This window comes from Monodelphis domestica, chromosome 6 (genome assembly GCF_027887165.1).
Source record: "Monodelphis domestica isolate mMonDom1 chromosome 6, mMonDom1.pri, whole genome shotgun sequence".
Taxonomy (NCBI): domain Eukaryota; kingdom Metazoa; phylum Chordata; class Mammalia; order Didelphimorphia; family Didelphidae; genus Monodelphis; species Monodelphis domestica.
The window spans coordinates 136459471-136483452 of NC_077232.1; the positions used below are offsets into that span (position 1 = coordinate 136459471).

At 36.6% G+C, this 23982-nt stretch overlaps 1 protein-coding gene across 1 annotated transcript in view; it reads left to right on the plus strand.

The window, feature by feature from the left end:
• Positions 1-23982, plus strand: part of GABRB1 (gamma-aminobutyric acid type A receptor subunit beta1) — a 474038-nt gene that overhangs the window by 213512 nt on the left and 236544 nt on the right. Inside the window, exon 4 of the mRNA XM_001364479.3 lies at positions 18427-18647. Within this exon, the coding sequence (XP_001364516.1) occupies positions 18427-18647 (221 nt within the window). The remainder of the gene's footprint in view (positions 1-18426; positions 18648-23982) is intronic.

The window sequence follows — 23982 nt, forward strand, 5'->3', positions numbered from 1 at the left end:
TAATATGTGTATATGTATATATTTTCAACTTTTTCTATTTTTTAGAAATACAGACCACAGTGTGTGAAAAAATACATATTTAACTTCTGTTTTCCCAATAGTGCTTTGTACATACATTTCCCTTTTAAAACATTAAAATAGAATGTTCCTTGTAGAGAAAAGGGGGAAATGTGCAAGAGAAGACTTTGTGAGGATTCCAGATTTTTTAAAAAAATAGAGAAAATGAAGAATATGGTTAAAAAAAAAGAATAATCCCAGCAAAACCCAACTAAATCCATTAGAGGATGGTTGACACAAAACTGAATCAGGAGCCATAGGTTTTTGGATGAGAGAGTGGTGATCTCTTTCCTGACAAAATCTACATCTTATGGTGACAGCACTGAGTTTGTGTTAAGAATGGTAATTATAACATGCTCAGGGAGGGGTAATATCTCTGGTATGGAGGGCTTGTCGTGCCCTTTTAGGGCAGCTCTCCAGCCACTGACCCTCACCTGACACCCAGCTCTCACTTGTGGCTCCTAGTAGCTGCTAGCATGCGGCAGTGGCCATACCCTGGGCAACGGCTTCGACAGGCCGGCTAAACCTTGTGAGGGTAGCCATCGGGTCAATGTCGACCCCTGGTGAACTAGGGCTTTGCTCACCCAGCATGAGAAGACTGCTTCGGCGGAATAGGCGGAAGAAACCAACAAGAAGGTTCAACGGCTGAGATGGCGATGCAGCAAGGCACTGTGGAGTGCTTAGGACATGATGGAGCACAAAAGACAACACGACCATCCAATGCAGCTGAGGAAGTCTCCAGGTGTAACGACTTTTCGTGCCAATGGACCCAGGCTTCCAACGCCGAGAGAGTGGGACTCTCTGTGCATCGACTTTTCCACTTAAATCTTCATGCACAGGTGTCTTTGTGTACAAAAATGCACAAAGACAATCGTCATCCTTGGTTCAAGAGACAACCAACACATGGTGCTTTATGAAATATGAAACATATACAATTATTTCACTTGATTCTCACACTTACCCTATGAGGTTGCTAGTGGAAATGCTATAATATTAATTTTTAAAATGATGAAACTGAAGCCATGGGGTTAAATGACTTGCCCAAAGTCATACCCTCTGATAAATGTTAAGAGTTCAGATTTGAACCTAGGCTTTCTAGCTCCAAGTTTGTTTTTCTTGACATTGGATCACAGATATATTGAAGCCTTTGCTGATTCCTCCCACTATATTTCCTCTCTTCTCTTAACTCCAGCAGCATGCTGTCGCTCCATCATGGCACCAATATCCTGTGTTTTCTGTGTTGCATCATTTAATTTCTTTACTTGTCATTCCTACTCATCACAAGCTTTTAACGACCTTAAGGCTAAAAGTATATTTTTTTAATCAGCGATTACCCAAGAAGCTTCCAGAAATCTTTGTGCAGAGTTGTTCAAAATTTTTGACATGAATTGAACCAAATGGAATTGTAAAGGTAGAGGTTGAAATCCATGGCAGAATAAATAGAAACTGTCAGATTATCTTTAGATCTTGTTTACACTTGCTATTTATGCTATGGTCACAGGCATAATCAAGAGATGACTGAATAGCATTTTTGTTGACAGAACTATTTTTTAGATCCCAGCAAACAAACTAATTCTTTAAAATAACCACATGAAAGATGGAGGAGAGCAACCAAACAAAACTATCAGCACCACTGAGGGAAAGGTTCAGTTTAAGGTTAAGCTATCCCAATGAAGAAAATTGGCTTAATTCCCAATATACCCAGGGTTGCCAAGGTTGGGTCACTGATGCTGCCTCTTCTTTTCAAAAAGTATAAAACAGTAGAGGTTATCTGTCCAGGGTATTTCAAGTCAGCCTATAGAGAAATTCTATGGATAAATGTTACAGAAACTCACATTTTTTTGAAAGTAAGGTTTTTGGAAATGTAGGATAATGAAATAAGCCAGATAGAATGAAAACACATCTTATATATCTCAGCTTTATAAGTGACTACTCCAAACAAAATGTGTCCTCCTCTCCCAGAAATCCTACTGTTCCAATGTAATCTAAGCTCTAAATTCCCCAGCTTCATTTTTTTTTAATTTTGGTTCTGACCCTATTGCCATTTTGGACTTCTTTTTAGCAATGGGACTACATTAGCAATTGATACTAAAAATTAATGAGGCTTTTGTCTGGGAATCATAAAATGCCTTGGCATGCCTTTGAATATGAAAGCTATGCCACAGGAACAAATCCCATTTTATTCCCTGAACTCTTCAAGCATTATTATGGAACAAGAAATGTTGGCTTTCCCATGGCTAAGATCTGAAGCATCATCCACACTGATGATGTACAATTGACTGCATTTAGCATTCCGGGAGGGAGAAAGGATGTCAACAACACATGGACAAGAGATCTCCCAAGCAGTGTGACAGCTTTCATTAACATCACCAGCTGATGAAGGGAAATTCATGTATAAAACATCAGAGAACACTGGGAAGCCTATGCCAAGACTGAATGCAAATGATAAATGGGCAACAAGGAACAGCAAGGCAGAAGCCTGCTCTAAGCAAATGATGAGAGCATTGGCCAAAGAGCCAGCATCTCAAAGAGTGTTATCTGTACTGACCCAACACTCATGTATTTCTAAAAGTGTATTCTCTGTTTTAAATGGTTGCTAAATGACCTAAGAAAAATAGGGCGCTTTTCTACCTGAGAGACAGGGCAAAATCCATTTTATTAAATTAGGGCAAGTTACTTTGTCTTCCTTGGAAAGGCCCCAGAAAGAAATTCAGTAAAAGAAGGATTTTAATGGCATTCTGGACCTATCATATCTCATGACCCTATTTTTCTTCTACCTGCAAGTCCCAGCATGTAACTCAATATGTTTCCTGTCTGATTGATCATTAACAGCATTTTATCTTTCTGGTCTCCATTTCTGTCATCATATTTAGCATGGTGACAATAGATTAAGATCTTTTCCTATTTTTGAATATTCTTTTAAAACAATATTCAGTTTTACATTTTAAAAATAATTTTGCTCTTAATCATTAATATCAACTTCACATCATAAAGCTACCTACAATATGCCAGGAACTGTCCTAAATGCTGGAGATAAAAAGAAAGGTCAAAACTATCCATGCTATCAAGATGCTCGCAGTCTTAACAAGAAAGAAAACATGCAAACAATTATGTACGAACAATACACATACACACACACACACAGAATGAATTTGGAGTAATCCTAGAGGAAAGGTACTATGTAAAAGTGGGCCAAGAAAGGCCTCTTCCAGAAGACAGGATTTGGGAAGAAACCAGGAAAATCAGGAAGTGGAGAGAAGATGGGAAAGCATTCCAGGCATGAGGTACTGCCAGGGACAATGCAGAGTCAGGAGAAGGGGCACTCTGTTCTAGGAACAGTAAAAAAGCCAATGTTCATTGGATTATAGATTCCATGGAAGAGAGGAAAGTGTAAGAAGCCTGGAAAAGAAGGAAGGGACCAGGTTATGGAGGGCTTTAAAAGACAAACAGTAAGTATCTGAGGCTGTATTTGAACTTGAGTCTTCTTGACTTCATATCTAGGGTTCTATGCACTACTACATTTAGCAGTCTCTTTGATAGTCTAATGGAAGATGGATTAAACCACAACCAGAGAGACAGAATAAACATTGTTCTCATTTTATGGGGTCCTATTATCTAAATAGTAATCTTATTACTCAAATATGATTATCCCCTAGATGAGGAAACTTAGGTCTCATACACACACAGTGAATGTGGAACAGCTGGGATTCAAAACCCCATCTACTGATTTAAAACATCCTCTTTTTTATGATCCCACCATATGATAGTAGATATAACTTTTTTAAAAAGACATTTTATATTTCATAGCAGTTTTATCAGCCATTTTTTATTCATAGGTACCTGGAATTAGACCTTGATCTTTCTTATTTCCCTTTTGTCTGCCTGACTTTCTTCATTTAGATTAGCAGTTCTTCACTGTTGTGGGTATGTGTGTGTATGTTATGGGAAACCCTCTCCACTTTGGCAGTCTGATCAAGCTCCTTTTGCACTAATTATTTTTAAATTCATCATTTATTTATTGTTCAATCATGCCCAGATCTCCATGACTCCATTTGGGATTTTCTTGGCAAAAATACTGGAACAATCTGTTATTTCTTTCTCCAGCTCATTTTATAGATTAGGAACTGAGCCAAACAGGACTAAGTGACTTAGCCAGAGTTGCACAGGTAGTTAAATGTCTGAGACTGGTTTTGAACTCAGGTCTTCTTGACTCAAGCCCTGGCACTCTATCTACTTACTGTACCATCTAGCTGTCAATATAATAATTTAAGGAAATCACAATTTAAGAAATACCAAATTTCATATGGAGGTCGGTGAAGATAATGATGCATTGTTATCCCACTCAAGTACATAAAACCTCTTAAATGTATCTATGGACCTCAGTTTAAGAACTCCTGCTCTAGATCTTATGCAGACTGTCAACAGTATCCAGTCTTGTCCTCACCCTACTCCACAGTCCCATGCCAACCCCAAAATCCTTCTCTTGAGTCTCTAAGGACCTTGTGTCACATTGCTCACCCTATGTTCACTCCACAATTGATATAAGGAAGTTTTATCTTTGTCCACTGACTCCCAAAACAAGTCCTTCCCATCTGGCAAACAAAAACTTCTCCTGTGAAGTAGTATCTGTCTATAAGAATCTTACAGATTTCTTCCTTCTCAATATTCCTATACCAGTTCATGAATGTTGCTTAATTACTCTGAAGTAAATTGAGTAGCAAAATATAATGTCACCCAATTCTCTTTATGGAGAACTTGGCTTCTCTATCCTCTTGCTCTCTACTAGAACCCATGCCAAATCTTCTCTGAGGGCAATATTGCAATATTGCCTCAAAATCACAAGGCTTAGACTACTACTTCACCTTTCCTTGAGCATATCCCCAAATTCTATCCCTAGCAGAGCTTCTCCCATGGACTGACTTTTTTTTTCTCTTCCTATTTGGCCCCTAAACCTTGCAGTTGGCTTTTTTCACTCCCCCATGGTTGACAGAATTGAAATAATTATGACCAGACTCACTTGGGGAGCTGTTTAACTGTTCTACCTGCAATATTTGTTAGTTTACAAAGAAAAATGCCCAAATGACTACAAATAAGCACAGTGTGAAAGCTAATAAAAAAGCGTTGTTCATTTTTTCTTTTTTGCCCTGCTGTGCAATATATGAATGAAAAAAAGCATTTATTAAGCACTTACAATGTACCAAGTGCTATGCTAAGTGTTGATAACATAAATAGAAAAGCAAAATGGACCCTGCCCTCAAGGATCTCCTTTTGTAATAGGCTTCAACCATAGGTTAGATAGGTAAGGCCAGTTATTCTGAGGGTACAGCAGCAAAACAGAGGGTATTCTATTTTTTAGGGCTATTTCCATTGATCTGTATGAACATAGCCAGATCTATCATTGGATCATTTGACAATACCAAAGAAATTTTGGTGTCAAGAGCCTATCTCTTCTGTATCTTTAAGGAGCAAGATTAGGAAACAGGATTTATAATCCCACTCTAGGGATAATTTCTCTGGACAGTGATAAAGAACAGGATTTGAACCAGTAGCCTGAGAAGCTCTGCTATTTCCAAGGTCTCCATCTGAGTCTTAGGGGAGATGGTGTCTATCTCTCCCCTAGGATTCCCAAGTAGGCTGGCTTGCTTGCCCTAGGTTCAGCAGGTTAGTGTTGGTTGTGGCAGTTATGGAGGTCCAGACTCCATAGATGTCAGTCACTGGATGACCTCTCTTGATGCAGGGATGTTGGCCTAACAGACCTTGCCATTTCCTCCAGGGTCTTGGACTGCTTCCACCTGTCATGGTGGTCATTGTTTTGTCCTAACTGGCTCATGCTTCCCAGTCTCTCATCATGTGGGTTCCTCCTCTACTTGGGCTAATTAACCAACTTGCCTGTTCTTCAGTGGCAGTTAATATGTGGTGCTTCCCATGGCAATTGCTCCCCTAGACAATGCCCATGAAATCTGGCAGGAAGCAGGGCTGGTGGCCTTGGGGTCACTGCTATTCTTGAGTTTACAGGTGAAGGGTTCTGGGGTTGTCATTCCCAAGATCTAAGAGGAGGAAATGACAGTGATTTGTCTAGCCTCACTTATGCTTTCTCCTTCCTCTTCTTTATTGATAAGCATTTCCTTTATGAAGATTATCATCTCTCTGCTCTGCTGAGAGGGTACGACACATTAAGCTAAGTAATTTTGATAGGATTCAAATTATAAGCGGTGCTTTAGCTTTGCTGCCTTCTCTGTGCTGACATTGCCAAGAGATACATAGGAGGCTGAGTTCAAACAAGGTCCTGAGCCCATCCTGGAAGTTTTCTTTCCTGAAGGATAAGTTAATGGGGGGAAAGGAAGAGGAAACTAAGCTTCTCACAATAATCAAGAATGCCTGATTTTCCAAGGCTGATATTCTTATAAAACCAACATTTTACAAGATTCTACCTCTGTCTCTCTCACCCAATGCTAAATTTTCCAAACTTGCCCTCCCTGTCAGCCAGGCAGTTCTAAGCAATACATTGAGACCTCTTCCAATTTAAACCCCTTGCAAATTAAAAGACTCAAAGCACAGAGTAAAATGACCTTGCTGGGTCAGAAAATTCTATCAGGCGCTCTTAAACTTAGTGGCCTTTGATGGACTTGGCTGGGCTGCTTTGTTTCCGCCCACAGCTTAACTCCCTTCATAAGGTAGCACAATGTTCACTGGTTGCCATGGAAACAGCATTCTAGCTACCATGTGGGTCAGTTCTTAGCAGCTCAAAACTAACACTGTAAACAGGAATCACCAAATTCCCCCCACGCCATAATTCCTCTGATCTTAGTTCTGATGGGATTTAGAAGCTGGGGAAAAGGGGAACAGTTATTTTCTTCAGACTGCAACTGGGATAATTCAATTCACCAAGCTACTATGCTGGGAACTAGAAATACAAAGACAAAAAAGGGGAAACTGTATTAGGGAAGAAAACAATGTATACAAAAACTGATAGCAAAAAAAAGATACAAAGTAAACACTAAGCAAAAGGCGAGACTCAGTGCTCTAGGATACTAACGGCTGATGGCATCTGGAAAGGCTTCATGGAAGAGATGGCCGTGGAGCTAGGGAATTTTTTAAGTTTTATTTTTATTGTCATGCAAAACACACTTGCTTATTGTTCATTGTTGTAAGGGCACATTGATGTATAAGCAGAACCCCAAAATAAGACCCTAAATGTGCTGATGTGAAAGACAACTCCAAACCCTCTGGAGGTAGATGGCATTCCCTTTCTAAGTCTTTCAGGATTGTCCCAGATCATTGCATTGCTGAAAGTAGCAAAGGTTCCCCAGATAATCATTATACAATATTGCTGTTACTGTTTACAGTGTTCTTACCTGTTCTGCTTATTTCACTCTGCCATAGTTCCTGCAGATCTTTCCAACTTTTTCTCAAATTATCCTGTTTACCATTTCTTACAGCCAAATAGTATTCCACTACCAACATGTACCACAATTTATTCATCCATTCCTCAATTGATGGATGTCATGTCAATTTCCAATTCTTTGTCACCACAAAAAGAACAGCCATAATAAATATTTTTGTACAAGAAGATTCTTTTTCCCTTTTTTATGCTCTCTTTGGGATGTAGACCCAGTAGTGGTATTATAGGTTCAAAGGGTATGCACAGTTTTAGAACCCTTTTTTCATAGTTCTAAATTGCCCTCCTGAACGATTGCATCAATTCGCAACTCCAGCAATACATTAGTGTCCCAATTTTTCCACATTCCCTCCAACATTTACTACTTTCCTTTACTGCTATATTGGGCATTCTGATAGGTGTAAAATGGTACTCCGGGGGTTTTTTAATTTGTATTTCTCTAATAAATAGTGTTTTTGAACCATTTTTTTCATATAATTAGGAGCTAGGTATTCAAGGGAGAAAGAGAATCCAAACAAAGGCATGGAGGAAGAAGATATAATCTCACATATGGGAAACAGCAAGTTGACCATCTATTATTCTAGAAAGTATATGAAGGAGATTAAAGTGAAATTACTCTGAAAATACTTGAGGCATTTGAAAGCCACTGAAGCTTCTTGAGCAAGCTAGTGAAGAGATCTGACTGGTGCTTTAGAAATACCAATTTGATGGTGGTTTAGAAGATGGATTAGAAAGAGGTCAGCCAATTTAAAGGCTATTGAAATAGTCAAAGTGAGAGGTGGAGAGAGATTGAACTCTTAAAAATTATACTATGCAATGTGTACTACCCATTACTGTTTTTATAAATGGCAATGAAGTTTATGAATCATTCCTACAAGAGACTATTGATTTAAAGTTTCAGCTTTGAGTGAGAGCATTAAATAAGGGCGTGCTCTCTTAGGTATAGACCAGGTCATACTTTGGGACTGTCTATCAGATGATGATCGGGAAAACACATTATTAATTAAGGTCATACTTATAGCCTTGATGTATATGATACTGAACTAAATTCTGTTGTCAAAAGAAGTGCTAGTATTTGTGGAGATGCCAGTACAATGTTTCAGTTGGTGTCATTTGAGCTTTTTCTATTAAAATTTTCTTCACAGAAAACTTGAAATTTAGTGAATAGACTGACTAAACTTCATTTCTGTCAGCACCTACCAAAAAGTGTTCCATCCAGCAGAGGATAGACTAATAAACAGCCCTACAAATTACTGTAATAGAGCCAACTTCCTTTCAGGGTTTCTGTAGAATGGGATCTTTCTGAACATCTAAATATTCTCATGAACTGAAATCTACTGTGTAGCATCAACCCAGCTGATCTTTTTTTTTCTTCTAAAAGTTAGGATATGCTTAATAGTAAAGCTGAAGTCACTTTTAGCTCTAACTCAATGACTCCAAAACTGAATCAATTGTTGAATAATGTCATCCTTTTTTGATTCATAAGGCACTTTAGGAATTTAGGTTATTGAGTATAGAAATTCAATTTGATTAAACTTTTAATAAACACCTTCCAATATGAAGAACAATGTGCTACTATTTATGTGCACTTTGGTGGAAAGAAGAATCCTATTATTTGAGGTTTAGATTTGCAGGATTGTTTAAAATCTACATAAACAAAATCATATTTTATTATAGATCTCTCAGACTATTGAATTTTAGAAATGGAAGGGATTTCAGAAATGAGCTTATTTAAAGATGAGCTTTTTCTTCAAAATAGGTTATTTAATTTTTTATTTAATTATTTTGTTCAATGTGCCTCCAGAAATTATTCATTCTAGGCAGACATGAGTGTTCTGATGGTTCATTGCCTCCAGAATTGTGTCTACTCTCGGGTGACAAAATGTGTAAACATCTACAGTCCTAGGTATTGGTAGAAATAAAAGAGTAAATGAAATAAGCCATGGTCTCTGCCCTAGGGAGTTTACAGTTTACTAGTGGATGATCCCAGTGTTGGGCTTTCAAGTCTTAAAAGTATTGCACCTATAAAATCAGATCAGGAATGGAAGGATCTTATGGATCATGTAATCTTATAAACATCTTACAAATGAGATAGCTAAAGCCCAGAGATATTCAACAATTGGTTCAGTCATTCAAGTAAAAACCAGAACTGGTACTTTAATCCAGATGTCATAACTACAAATCTGGTAGTGCTACCTCCAAGCATATTTTATTATTTGATATAGTACAGTTTGAGTTATTTAAATGGCAAATGTGGTTCCTGTTTTCCTTTAAAGTTGTCTCCTTCTTGAGAAATCTCTATGACAATTGAGAATATTCAATGGTTTCGAGCTACAAGATCCAAAATCTACTTCCAAGAATTCAGACATAGGTGGTAAGCTCCTATATATAGGTGAAGGAGGTCCAATCATCTCTTCCCAGGTACCTAGCATAATACATGTTACCTATCAGCTAAGTATCAAATGTTTGTTAAGTAGAATGATATGAAAGAGTATGAGGTTGATTTTCATTTTGGTTTAGTACCAATAGAAGTTTTATTTATCTCTTAGTTTTAGAAATTCAATCTCTCTATTTTACCTAGCCTGGGCATACAGTATAGTAAACACTGACACATCCTATCCTATTACCAATTGGCATGGGAGCATTGACCTGCTACATTTCTGACCTGAGCTGTTTTACTCTTCTTTCAGTTTGAACACTCCATGCTCACCCTGGCCCATTCCCTAGGGCTTACCATGTTGGTACTGGACTTAACATCTAGTCCACTACAGATCAAAAATCCCACACTTAAGCCATTGAGAAGCCTCAACCTCCCCAGCAGCAAAAATTACTGACATGCTACAGTGCCTGACTCACTATCAAGAAGTTCTAAAATAGCCAGTACTCACTGGACTAAATTCCAGAATCATTCCTATTCAGGACAAATGACAATTTAACAGGAGATCTGGCATATGTGCACTAAAAAACAATAGCAGCAATCTAGGAAGACAGAGAAAGGAAGATTATGCTCCTTGAGACATGGTGATAAGCCTCTTAATAAATGTGGACAAAAACTTTGACAATGAGGCTAAGGAAAAAAAATTAAGTATATAAGATGGTACCCAACATGGTAAAAGTCTAAGTATAGCCAACATGCAACAAGTAGTTCAGCTCTAGCCATACCAAGATAAAAAATTTAGAAATTAACCAACCTAGAGGGAACAATGATGAATTCATTTTGCTGATGTACTTAATGGTGACACTGTTACTCAGAAAATCCATTTAAAAAGGAAAGCCCATTAAAAACAGATGTTGAGTGTCTCATTTCAATTACGATTTAATTTGGTTTATTTATCAGTCTTGAGTTTTTTTGCACTAAACCTTTATATTCATGAGATGCAAGACATGGTCCTATAGTATACCTTGTAAAAATGCTTAATCCTTATCAGAAAGTGCCTTTGAATGAAATACATCTTATTGAGGGGAGGCAGCATTGAATTGAGGGTAGAACCCTAGAATTGGAATCAGGAAACCTTGTTATAATCCAGGCTTTGCCACTGGACAAAGATGTGACCTGGACAAGCCACTTCCCTTCTTTAGGATACTTGCTACTCATTAGTAAAATGAACAAGGTGATCTCCAAGATTTCCTTCATGTCTAATGTTTATTCCATGGGTTTATTGTAAAATGCTCTGAGAAGATGAAGACTGTACATCCTTCCTTGATTTTACATTGAAAAACCCCAACTCTTTCCTTTTCAAAATGATGCTAGACCCAGAGCCAGGAAGACAAGTTAAAATCTTGCTTCAGACACTTAACTAGATTTGGGACCTTGGGCATGTTTCATACCCTCAGTCTTAACTTTAAACTTTATGCCTTAACTGTAAAATATAGGAGAGGGGCTAAAGTGGATAATGATAGTGTTTAACTTTTAGGGTTGTTGTGAAATAAAATATTTACAAAGTGCCTGGTAACAGGGAAGCTGTTATTATTCTTTCCCAACTCTGTCCCAAAGATCCAGCCATTATAGAATATGTTTTTTAAGTACAGAAAAGCCAAGCAATTTATGAACTAATTGGCAGAGTTTTTCCATACAGCTTCCCACCTCCTCAAAGAAAGAATGGATGTACATTTTCTTGGCTCTTCTTGATCAAGCGTTGTCATAATTATAAAGCACTCTATTGCAGTAATTCTTCACCTCTCCATTTTGATTTTTATAGTCATTGTGTACTCCATTTTGATTTTTATAGTCATTGTGTACTTTGTTTGCATGGGTCTGCTTCCTTCACAGCAGTTCATGTGTCCTCTCATGTTTCTCGGGATTCTTTATATTTTGTTTCTTGAGGCAGCTAGGTGGTACAGTGTAAAGAATACTGACCTAGAGTCAGGAAGACTTGAATTCAAATCCAGCCTCTCACATTTAACTGATTCTGTGAGCCTAGGAAATTCTTGGCCTCTGTTTGCCTCAGTTTTTGTAAATAAGGGAAATAATAGCATACAGTTCCCAGGGTTATTGTAAAGATAAAATGAGATAACCTTTTTAAAGAGCTTTATACACTTTTAAATAATACATGAATGCTATTTATTAGTTTTCTTCCACTATAGTAACATACCACTGCATTTGTGTACAATTTATCCCTAATATTTTATTTTATCCCTATTTTATCCCTAATAAATGAACATCAATTTAGTTTCCAGTTTTGTGCTTCTATGAAAAGAATCGTTATAAATATTTTGATGTGAGAACTTTCTTCCTTTCCTTGACCTCACTGAGATATAAGCTTAGCAAAGGGACCTCTAGGTCCAAGAGTAGGTCCATTATAATCACTTTCTTAGCATAAATACAAGGCATTTAACAGAATACTAGACCAATTTATAAATTTGCCAGCAGTACATTCAGCATCTCTCTTACCATGACTCTTCCAACATTGATTAGCCCTATCTTTCGTCATCTTTGCAAATGTGCTAATTGTCATAATAATACATATACACATACACATGTATAATTGAACCCAGCTTCATAAGGAAAAGGGATAGAAAGATAGAAAAGGGAAACACTCAATTCATATGAATCTTTCTTTGTAGAACTCCTCTATATTGAACTAGTGCTAGGAGAAATTAAGATTTTTTTGGTTACTTTAGCTCCTTATTGAATCAACCAGGTAACCTACCGTAGGCTTTACTTCATCTCTACAAAAAATATTTACTGTGGAGACTAGGAGATATACCATTTATATCTTATAACTAAGGACTCCTATAATTGGGCCATCTTGGGAAGCAGACTTAGAAGGCTCTTCCAATATCTTCTTCTGGTTCTTTCCCTTAGCCACCAAGTTATTATCTCCTACTGTAGCACTGGCATATAATTATATCTCTGACAAAACCATTATTGTGGAGGAGAAGAAAAAGGAATAATATAGGGTAATGATCTATTTTGTATAAGTGAATCAATAAGCATTTATTAAGCATGTATTTGCTGGTCATGGCAGCTAGTAGCACAGTAGATAAGAGTGCCAGGTCTGGAGTCAGGAAGACTCATCTTCCTAAGTTCAAATCTGACCTCTGGAACATAGTAGCTGTGTGATCCTGGCAATTCACTTAACCCTGCTTGCCCCAGTTCCTCATCTGTGAAATGAGCTGGAGAAGGAAATGGAAAACCACTCTAGGACCTTTGCCAAGGAAACACCAAAATGAGGTCATGAAGAATCAGTCAGGACTGAAACAACTCAACAACAATTTGCTGGCCACTATGCCAAGTACTGGAGATACAAAGGCAAAAAAGTGCTCCTGACTTTCAAGGAGTTCACAATCTAATCTTGGAGACAACATAAAAGCCACTATGTATACAAACAAAGTGTATACAAAACAAATTAGGGAATTGTCTCAGCAGAAGGGCATTAAGATTAAGGAGCACTTAAAGTTTCTTGAAGCAAGTGGGTCTTTTTTTAGCTAAGACTAGAGGGAAGCCAGGGAAACTCAGAGGAGGAATAGTGCTCCAGGCACAGGAGACAGCCAATGGAAATCTACTTAGAGTATTGAGAAGGAGAGCTGGGAACCAGGATCAGTAAGAAGGTCAGTATCACTAGATCACAGAGTAAATGGAAGTGAGGAGGACATACAGAGACTAGAAGGATAAGAAGGAACCAGGTTAAGATGAGCTTTAAAATTCAAATGCTGAAAAAACACTTTAAGATGACAATAGGCTATACAAAATGCTGGATTGAGTTCATAACTATAATTCATCACTATACATAAATATACTTTCCTTTAAATTACTGAATGGAAAAAAAGTGCTCTCAAATGGTTTTTGAATTAAAAAAAAGAAGAAGCAGCCTGGTTTTGTCCAAAAAAGGAATCTAAAACTAAGATGTTATCGTCCTTCCAAAAAGCAAAATTTTATATAATATTAATATTTCACTGGAATCTTTCAACATTTTTAGAACTAAATTGCATCTATCCTTACTGACTTTCAGTGAATGCAAACAATTTGGTATCTCTGATCCTCTTTATCATAGAATGAGTCAGATTCTCCCCACGCTCAAGTCAGACAGTTTGACAAATTGCATGAACTCCAGACCATTTAATACATTTTGGCTCTAGTGTATTAAAGAATACCTTATTGTCTGACAGCCTTCTCTGAGCCTCCTAAAGCATCTAGCTTATCTTCAGGGAGTAGATTGCACATGGGGAATATCAAATTCAATGTCTATACATCCTAGTCCTAAAAAATGATTATTTAACTTTACATTGAAAAATAAATGTATGAATTATTTCTCCCTGTAATTATAGATATTCTTTTTTTAGGAAAAAATATCTTGCCTAACTAAGCTAGGCTAAGCTCTTTATAATTAATATTATAATATCATTATCATATTAGATAAAAATGACCATAAGACCTTTCATTTCAATCTAGAAATCTCACCCACCCAAGCATTAATATATGAATATGGACAGCTCCTAGGATTTCATGGGCATAGGGAGTACCCTATAAAGTACTTCCTTTACAAATGAAGATTGGTGCTTCTCTTTAATTTATAATCTTAGAGGGTTTCCCAGAACACTAAGAGGTTAAGTTACTTGCCCATGTCATGTCAAGATGATGTCTGGTGAGACTTGAATGAAGTCCAAAACCAGGTCTCTACTATTCCCTGATGCCTCTATATTCTTTTCTATCATTAATAAAATTCACATAATGATGCCCCTTTGTTGAAAGAATACTTGAATTTTCAAATGCTATCAGTAGTTTTTCCAATATGTAAATCACATTATCTTTTTATTTCCCATCCCTCAGCCTGCACAAAGGACTGTTAAAAGATTGGGGCAATAGAATCAATAGAATATTCCATGAGGGGCCTTTGAAAACTGTTTGTTTTCTGGATGTATCAAACCATACTCAACAAATCTATATTGATGATGTTATATATTCTGTCACAGTGCAAATATTATAGTTAAATATATTTCATTTTATAAACTCACTTTCTAGTGTTTCTCTTCTACCTCCTCTCAAAACATGGATCAGGGGAATGAATTTCTCATAGCTCAGTGATTTGTTCTCTGTGCATAAAACAGTAAGCACCTGGTTTGTGGGAATGTTTATGGGAAGTGCAACCCCAAGAGATCTTTGTCCCACCTCATTTCACTTCAAGATGTTATGTGCTGGCTTAAAAAAAGTTCTATTGTCCTTCCTTCTATTAAAAATAGGATAAATTATTTTAATTTAAAGCCACAAGGTGGTTTTTATTCACTGTTTAAAAAAATGGCATGAGGCCCTGTTGTGTATTGTGTAAAATCAAGATGGCACAAGTGACTTAAAAACTTCCATATCTCTATGGAAAACAAAACTGTCTCCAGAGAGAGGAAGGAATTAAAGTGATACACAATTTACCCCATTTAATACATTATTGCATTCCCCCCCTTTGGTTCTCTTTTGTTTGTCTACCACAAACTACCATTTTAATTATTACCATTTATTATTATAATATTATTGCTGCCATCATAATCCTTTCTCTATTTCATGCTGCTTTCTTCTCCCACCACACATTAAAACACTTCTCTACTCTAAAAAATCGGAGACAAACAATTCACTATTTAATCTCATTTTGAGGAAATCCTTGTTAGCACTAATGATAATTTGGGCAAGCTAATGGGAATTTAATGCCAGTGCTGAAATTTATATTGTATTGTTGCTTTTGCTGAACACTGAAGCCTGGATTTTAATTCAGTGCGTATAGCCGGAAGCACTAGGCACTTACCACAGCTGTGGTTGTCCTCTTTGGGGTTCTTTTGCAGATGATACAACATTTAGAAGGGGTCAAAGAAAATGGGCTTTTTTCCACACTGTCAACAGAATCATAGAAGATTAGAATTGAATGGAGACCTCAGAGAACTCATCTAGTCCAAAACCAATGCAAGCACTATTTAATGGTGCACACTATGGGTAAAGCTTTGTGCTAGCCAATCTGTCAGTAATAATTTTACACACAAATTACATACTTCAATACCTAAAATATCTTTGAGCTTCTCAGTGGTGGTACTCTCTCTACCCAGCAGGTTGTAATCTCTTTACTTTAGCAAATGGTCTTTATGAGTTTCTGGGGCCGAAAAGAAAAGAGTTTCTGGGGCCAAAAAGAAAAGCATCACTTGGTGGCTAGTCTTCTGGGAATTAGCTTATTGCCACCCACCTAGTCCAGTATTTGGATGAAACACAATCCCTTAATCAGGGTGTTTCCAGTTTGGTAGGACATCCCAAAGCTTGTGCTGTGCTGACATATCTTCTGAGAAACCAGGGGAGATTGCATGCCAAGGTGAGATAGCAGAGTAGGATTTTGGTACAGGTTCCAAGTTGGAAATTTTCTGATAATAATAGGTATAAATAGAGCTGGCATTTGTATTGCACTTAAAGATTTGCAAAGCCCCTTGCATATCTTTTCATTACATCCTCACAGAACTCCTGGAATGTAAGTGCTACTATTAAATAAGGATGAGAGATCTGTAGTGGCTTGCTAGTAAAGCTCTAAGGCAGGGTTTGAACTCACCTCTTTCTGACTCCAAATCCAATCTCTAATTCAGAATTGTTGAACTCCCACCTATAATCTGGAATAAGTCAGGGACTCTAGGCACTAAGAAAACATAAGACAACAATAGAGAATGGGAGCAAGAAGCAAATACAAAAACAACAAATTACTTCCACCATTTGTCCTTTCTTTTTCTGTCATCTTTCTTCTACTACCCCTACTGCTTCAACACCCCCTTCCCGCTTCCTATACAGTGGCCCAGGAAGAGCAGTGGGCAGGGGAATATGATCAGCAATTGACTTAGGGAAGAACAACATGGGAAATTCCTATGGCCATAGAGACACCATTATTGGATGCCTATTCTGAGATGCCCATTTAGAAATAAAGAACTTGGGTAAAAAGCCATGCTCATGTAAATTGAGAGCCTCTAATATCTTTCCTTTCACATGTGCCAATTGAATATGATTAATCATATAGACAAGTTTTTACAGTACACTGGCTAACTTGGACTTCCGTATTACTCAGCTATTCCTTAAACTCCCTTATGTTCTGATCCTGACTTCATATCTTATACAATGATGAAGTTACATGAATCTAGAAGAGCAATCCAAGAGATATATTCAGAAAAATATATTTTTCTAGAAACACTCCTTGAAGGATCTGGGCAATGTTTAGCTGAAAGAAGAGAAGACTGGGACTAGAGTTAGGGATGTGAGAGGGAGGTGCGGGGGGAGGGAGAGAAGACAGCATAGTTGTCATCAAATATTTGAAGAGCTAGCATGTGTAAAAGGAAGCAGATTTTCTCCATTTGGCCAAGAGAATAGAATGAGGACTAATTGGTAGGAGGAAGAGACCAGTGGGTCTATTCATATTTTAAGGAAAAAAATTTTACTATCATGGAGGAATAGACTATTTCAAGTGTTAGTGGATTACCTATTAAATTGAATAATCTCTGAATCAAGTCTAAAAAAACATTTTTATGGTTTGTTGTTCAAATATGAATAGGTTCCTAGATCCTTTCTTAACCCTAGAATTTTATGATGATTCCAATAAAGATGACAAAATGTGTCCAATTTAGATGTGGTTAATATTTGATTATTTCCTGTCTCCACTTTAGTTATGCACTTACTTTAGCTTCAAATTTTAAAATTACATTTAATGCATTTTACTCTACAGGAGGTAAATTTCTCCCTAGCCTTTTAGATATTGGATTTGTGTGTTTATTTTAGACTATATGACTTAAACATAAGGGAATAAGAGGGAAAGGGGACATCTCTGCATCTCAGTTTTATATTGTAATTTAAAAAATAATCATTTCCTATAGGGCTACAGTATTTGAGGTTTCTTTATGCTCTCTAAAATATCATCATTCTGCAAGATCACATCAACCCTAAAACTTCTGTCTCTTCAGGACTTCCTTAGTCCCCTGGAATCCCTCTCTCCTGATTGGAGGTAGTTAAGGGTGGACAGTAGAGGGTTATTCCTCGGTCCTCAATTTAAAGAGGATAGTGGGGACATCCATGTTAGCTCTTTGAGGTCAGGGACTATGTTTTTACCTTTCTTTATAATCACAATGCATAGCACATAGTAGGCACTAATAAATTTTTATTGAATGACTAAGCTATTTAAAGGCAGATATTAATTTTGAATAACTCTTTAATATAATACCCCAAATAATGGCAAGAATAATTAAACTCATTTCATTTAAAATTCTCTTTGAAAATTAACAATATGGAAATATTTTTGCATGATAATACATGTATAACTATAACCCAAATCGAATCGACTGCCATCACCAGGAAGGGGAAGGAAGGGAGGCAAGGAAGGAGAAAAGTTCAATCATATAATTTGAGAAAACTTGTGTGGGAATATGATTTATTACATGTAATTGGTAAACACATAAATAAAACTTCTCTTTTGATTATGATAGAAAAAAATCAACTAAAACATTTTCTCATGTTCTCTTGTTCTTCATAGGACTATACGCTTACAATGTATTTTCAGCAGTCTTGGAAAGACAAAAGACTGTCTTATTCTGGAATTCCATTAAACCTCACTCTAGACAACAGGGTAGCAGACCAGCTCTGGGTGCCAGACACATACTTCCTGAATGACAAGAAATCATTTGTGCATGGGGTTACGGTGAAGAATCGAATGATCCGTCTGCATCCTGATGGAACAGTCCTTTATGGGTTACGGTACGTGACTCTACATCATTTGTTTTTCTTGTACCTTAAAATATGTATTTTTTTTTTGGCCTTTTGTGTGACAGCAAGGGCTACATCTCTTGCCCATGAAAATTCTAATGATGACTAGAAAATCTTAATTGGAGAACTTGAGCTTAATATAGATGTTCCCATTTTTAAAACCTCCCACATCCTACCAAAGGTAAATGAACTTTCATCCCTGTATTTAAAACAAATGTTGGGCAAAACTATCTTTGTCAACCAGACTTCATATCGAGATAGTCCTTGAAGTTTAACTTTTCTCACTAGATATATCATTCTGATTATTGCAAAGTCCCCTGGGTGAACTGGTTTCTTGATATGGCCTGCTAGTTAGCTGTGAAAGGGAATTACAATAGGAAATTGGGAAATATTTAATAGAAGAAATGAACACATTTTTTATTAGTTTGAAAAATTCAATAATAATACTGTTTACAAGATCACCATGAGATCTAGAGTTTGGAAGGCACACTTTTATTATTAATTCCAAAGCCTTAATTTATAAATGAAGAAACTAAAGTCTAAAGAAGTTCATGGAATTTTCCTAAAGCCATGATGCTAATAATTGGTTAAAATTATTAAAAAATTGGTAAAAAAAATTGGTAAAAAATTTTCTGGTTTAAATCAGCATTTGAAACAATGGAATCATAATTGCTAGGGCTAGAAGGTACCTTCAAAGTTGTTGGGGATTTTTTGGCTTATATGTTCCATTTCCTTGATGAGGAAACTAAAGTTGATAAGGAAGTGACATGTCCAAAGTCAACAATAAAAGAACCATGCACCTCACAGTTCAGTCTTTTTCCTGTTACCATTCTGCCTCACTAAGAATGAATAAACACCAGAAAGTTAAATTTTAAACTCTGAATGCTTGCATCTTATTCTATCTTCTGACCTAATTTAAGGAATTATTCTCATGTTCTGCCCAAGGAATTACTGAATATGGGCAAACATGACAAATTTTACATAGGATCAAACAGAAACAGCTAATGACTCACCAGTAATTAGCAAATGAGTAAATTGTATCTCGTCTATACCTCTGATATTTTGACGAATGCTTTCTATCTCTGAGGTGGGCAATCTTCTAATGATGTATATGGAAACCAATCTGTGCCTTCTTGTCCATGTCTTTTATAAGTTGTCTAGAATCAAATCTACAAGCATTTATTAAATGCTTGCTATGTGCTAGTCATTGGGCTAAGCACCTGGAACACAAATGCAAGCAGAAAGTCAGCTGCTGGCCTCAAAGTGCTTGAATTCTAATGAGAAAACAATATAAAAAAGAAGCTGAAAATGTGAGTCAGGAGGGAAGTCCCAACTTGGGGCATGGTAGAAAAAATACCAGGAGTTAATGGTACAGAAAGTGCAGTAGTCTGAAAGGAATTAAGATATGACTGACCTGGAAGTTTAACTTAACAATCCAGGATATTGGGGAAGGAGCTAGCCAAATGGAGGAAAGGGACATGGGGGTCCCTGTCACTAGAAGTCTTCCTTCAGGTCTTTTAATAGTTTCTTGGGACTCATTTGGATTCATGGTAACCATTCCTCATTGTTGTCCTATGACTAGTCTATCACATTCTTTTATCATGCATTTCTTTCTTGATGGATTTTATTCTACTTCTTGCACACAAGTGATTTATTTGACATTCAGGCAGAGAAATGCACACTCCAGAGTCCCAAAGTTTGTTAACATGAATTTTCTCACCAACGCTGAAGTTTTCTGCACAGATATCTGTGGCTATGATATAATTGCGAACCCCAAGTTTAATAGAACTTCTCCACCAAAGTCTACTGGTTGGCCCCTGCTTTGTCTGAATTCTATCTAATAGGAATAGTCTAACGGTGCCTGTGATGTCACTCTCTTCTGATGGAAGTGTTGTAAGTCTGAATGCAAGAGTTGTAGCATCTCTCCATGGACCATTACACAGAGCAAACCTGCTTTTACAAGTTCTATATGCTGCAATCTATCTCTTAGCCTAGTGATGTTGCCAGACTACTTTATGAAACTCATATCTCATAAACTCATGAATTTTTTAAAGCTGAGCTATACCTCAGTGTTCATCTATTCCAAGCTGATTATACAAATAAAGAAACTGAGGCAAGAATGATCAGGTGAAAGTTACTCAGATGTGTCAGTTTAGGGAGTAATCAGTAGTTGCAGAGATTATAAACCCTCAGGCACCTGAGTCTCAAGGCAGTATATTTTCTTCTCATCACAATACTGTCTCACTTTTCTTTCTTGCTTTAACTCAGAGGAAAATCTGGATATCCTCCATCTGATGTTGCCAAAGGTTAATGCTTTTAGCTGAGGTTAAAAATTTACATCCACTTGCTAGAATGGAGAAAGTATAGTTTAATGGAAACAGCCTAGGATTTGGATTAGAAAGATCAGGTTTTGAATCTTGCCTCTGCTACTTTCAATCTCTGTGACCTTAATCGCATTATTCAACTTTCTGAGTCCTAGTTTTCTCAACTATAAAACAAGGGGAATATACTAAATTATTTCTAAAGTCTCTTACAGTTCTAAATCCATGATTCCTCTTGACATTCCCCTTTCCCATTATAGTTCAATTATTCTCTGTTTAACCATGCACACAGAGATCAAAGGCTTAAGTCCTATGTGCATAACTATATAATCATCTCCCCTGACATTTGTTGTACTATCTTGGTCACTTACTTAGTCTCTTCCCAAGTAGGGTGAACCATAATGGGCTGGGATTCTTCCAGTCTTCTTTTCCCTTTCTCAGTGGTATTTGGCATTATTTCCCCAATGGATCATTTAATAGTTTTAAGATACATGTTGGTCACTTCAATTGTCCCCCCAAATATATTCCCACAAAGTACTAAGACCACATAAACAAATGACCTTAACTACTTAATGACAAGTAGGGAGTCATTTAAGGGGAGAAAAGTATCTTAGTCTTAACTATATTCCAAGAATATTGCTAGGGCTTTGTGTTCAGAAGGTGAATGCTCTTTAGATATGTGATATTTGAAAAGACCAGGGCTGAGAGAAATGGAATTCCATTTGTCAACCAGTGAATGTCTAAAATAATGCTAGAAGGACACTCGGGATGCCAGGACAAAGACATTTCATTTGCTAAGATGTAACATTTGCTAGCTTTGTGAATAGTACAGAAGGCTATTACTTCTTAGGGGAGGTTTTTTGAAAATTGCTTTACATGACTATCATTAAGTATACAAAGTATGCACTAGTTCTAGTGTTAATATATAATAGCATCTTTCAGAAGGGAGGGAGGGAGGGAATTGAAGTTTATAGCTTTACTCTCACCAAAGGTCACCAAGTAAATGAAATTGCTCATTCTTTCTCTTCTTATAAATCCAAATTACTCATATTTAGGAATGCGGACATATAATTATGTCTTTCTGTACAATGGGCAAACCAATTGGATTTTCTTAATGTACATGAAAGCTATTTTGGCCGGATAATACACAAGCATTAACATATGGTGTCAGACTAAATTAATTTTTTGCTGTTTTCAAAATCAGTAAGAACAATGACATATTTACTTATATTAAGCCAGAAGAATGGAATTTAGCTTTTACTCTTGTGAATTATGTCTAATTTAATTCAATAGGTAAGAGGTGATGTGTAATTCCCATGGACTACCCCATAAAAATAATTTCTTTTCGGTGTGATGCTAAGTGGAGATTGGGACTCCAATCTTGAACTAGGTACCTGAGAAGAAAGAGTCTGAAATAGAAGAGGTTCTCTCCCTCTTTGGCTAATGGTGGTTATTCTTGCTGAAGCCATCATTACTACTGAGTTCAGTTTTAGAATTATCACACATCTTGGAGTCTAAAATTGAATTATATTTTCATAGCAAAATGAAGAAGTCCCTTATTTTCCACATAAATAGGACACTAAACATAGATTTTTCCCATGTAAAATGCATTTCTTTCCCTTTGATTACAATTATTAACCTCATTTTTATGGTGTCTTTCTTTCAAAGCACTTAAAGTATGTCACCCACAAGAATTATAGCAGCTATAAACCAGGAGGCTGGTGGCATTATATGTCATCAATGAAATAGTGTCAAAAATGCTTTTTAGGGATTCTTTGTCAATGACTTCTTCTGATTTCATCTCTTTTGGATCTGTCATTCCTTCCTCACTTATATATTATACTATAAATCCATATTTATATTATAATAATTTTGAACTTTTCTAAGCCACCTACAATAGTCCTAGATAAATAGTATGTAAAATAGTATGACCCTGAGGGACGTTTAGAAGCTATCACAGTGGATAGTATATCCTTTTAGCCTATCATTACCTTTTGTTGTATTTCATGACCCTCAAAATCAAAGTGTAAATTTTTTTTTTAAATCTCACTCATGCTAGATTTTCAGTGACTAATACCATTGCTAATTGGGATAGAATCTTTGATCTGCTTCATTTCCCACTTGGGACAGTTTTCTCCTCTTTAATTAGCCTATTAGGCCCATAATTCCTGTGAGCTCACCATCTTCATGACAGTCTTGGTGTAGATACTCCAATGGTTTTAACCCTCACAGCTCCTGAGCTCTAGCAATCAACTAGACTTAGCCTCTCCACTAGCAATGATAATAGGTGTACTACTATTTTGGCAATATACCCAAACAAAAATGTCCACTTTATGTTCAAACAAATTCAATCAAATAAACATGTTAAAGCATTTATTATGTGTAATAGACTCTGGTGGGTTTTAGGACACAAGAAAAAAAAATTGAAAAGCGTGTTGCAGAGATCATATTCCAGAAATGGGCATCCAACATGGAAACAGAAAATAAATAATAGATCATTTGAGAAGTGGGAGAGGGAGAGCATAAACTATTAGAGGAATCAAGAATGTTTTCTGGTTGGAGGTGGCTCCTGATCTAAATCTCAAAAAAAAAAAAAAAGACTCTGAAGTGTTACTGAAGAGGGAATGCTTTTTTTGGCATGGGAGATGGCTGGTACAAATACACAGGGATAAGAGATTCTAAGTTCAGGGAATAGCAAAATTCTCAGGAAAATGAATCATGCATGAAGTGGAGAAATACAAAAAAAAAAAAAAAAGAAAAACCAAAATAATAAGTACAAAATAGATCCAGCTTGTAGAAGTCTTTAAATATCAAAGAAATTTCTAAATTAACATAGCAACAGGAGGGAGCTACTGACACGTTTTGAACTAGAGACTGACATGGTCAGATATATACTGTAGGAATATTATTTTGCTAATTATATGTGGATTAGATCAAAGAAAGGAGAAAGTGGAATTAATGATTTCAATCAGGAGGATAATACAATAATGTGGATGAGAAATGAA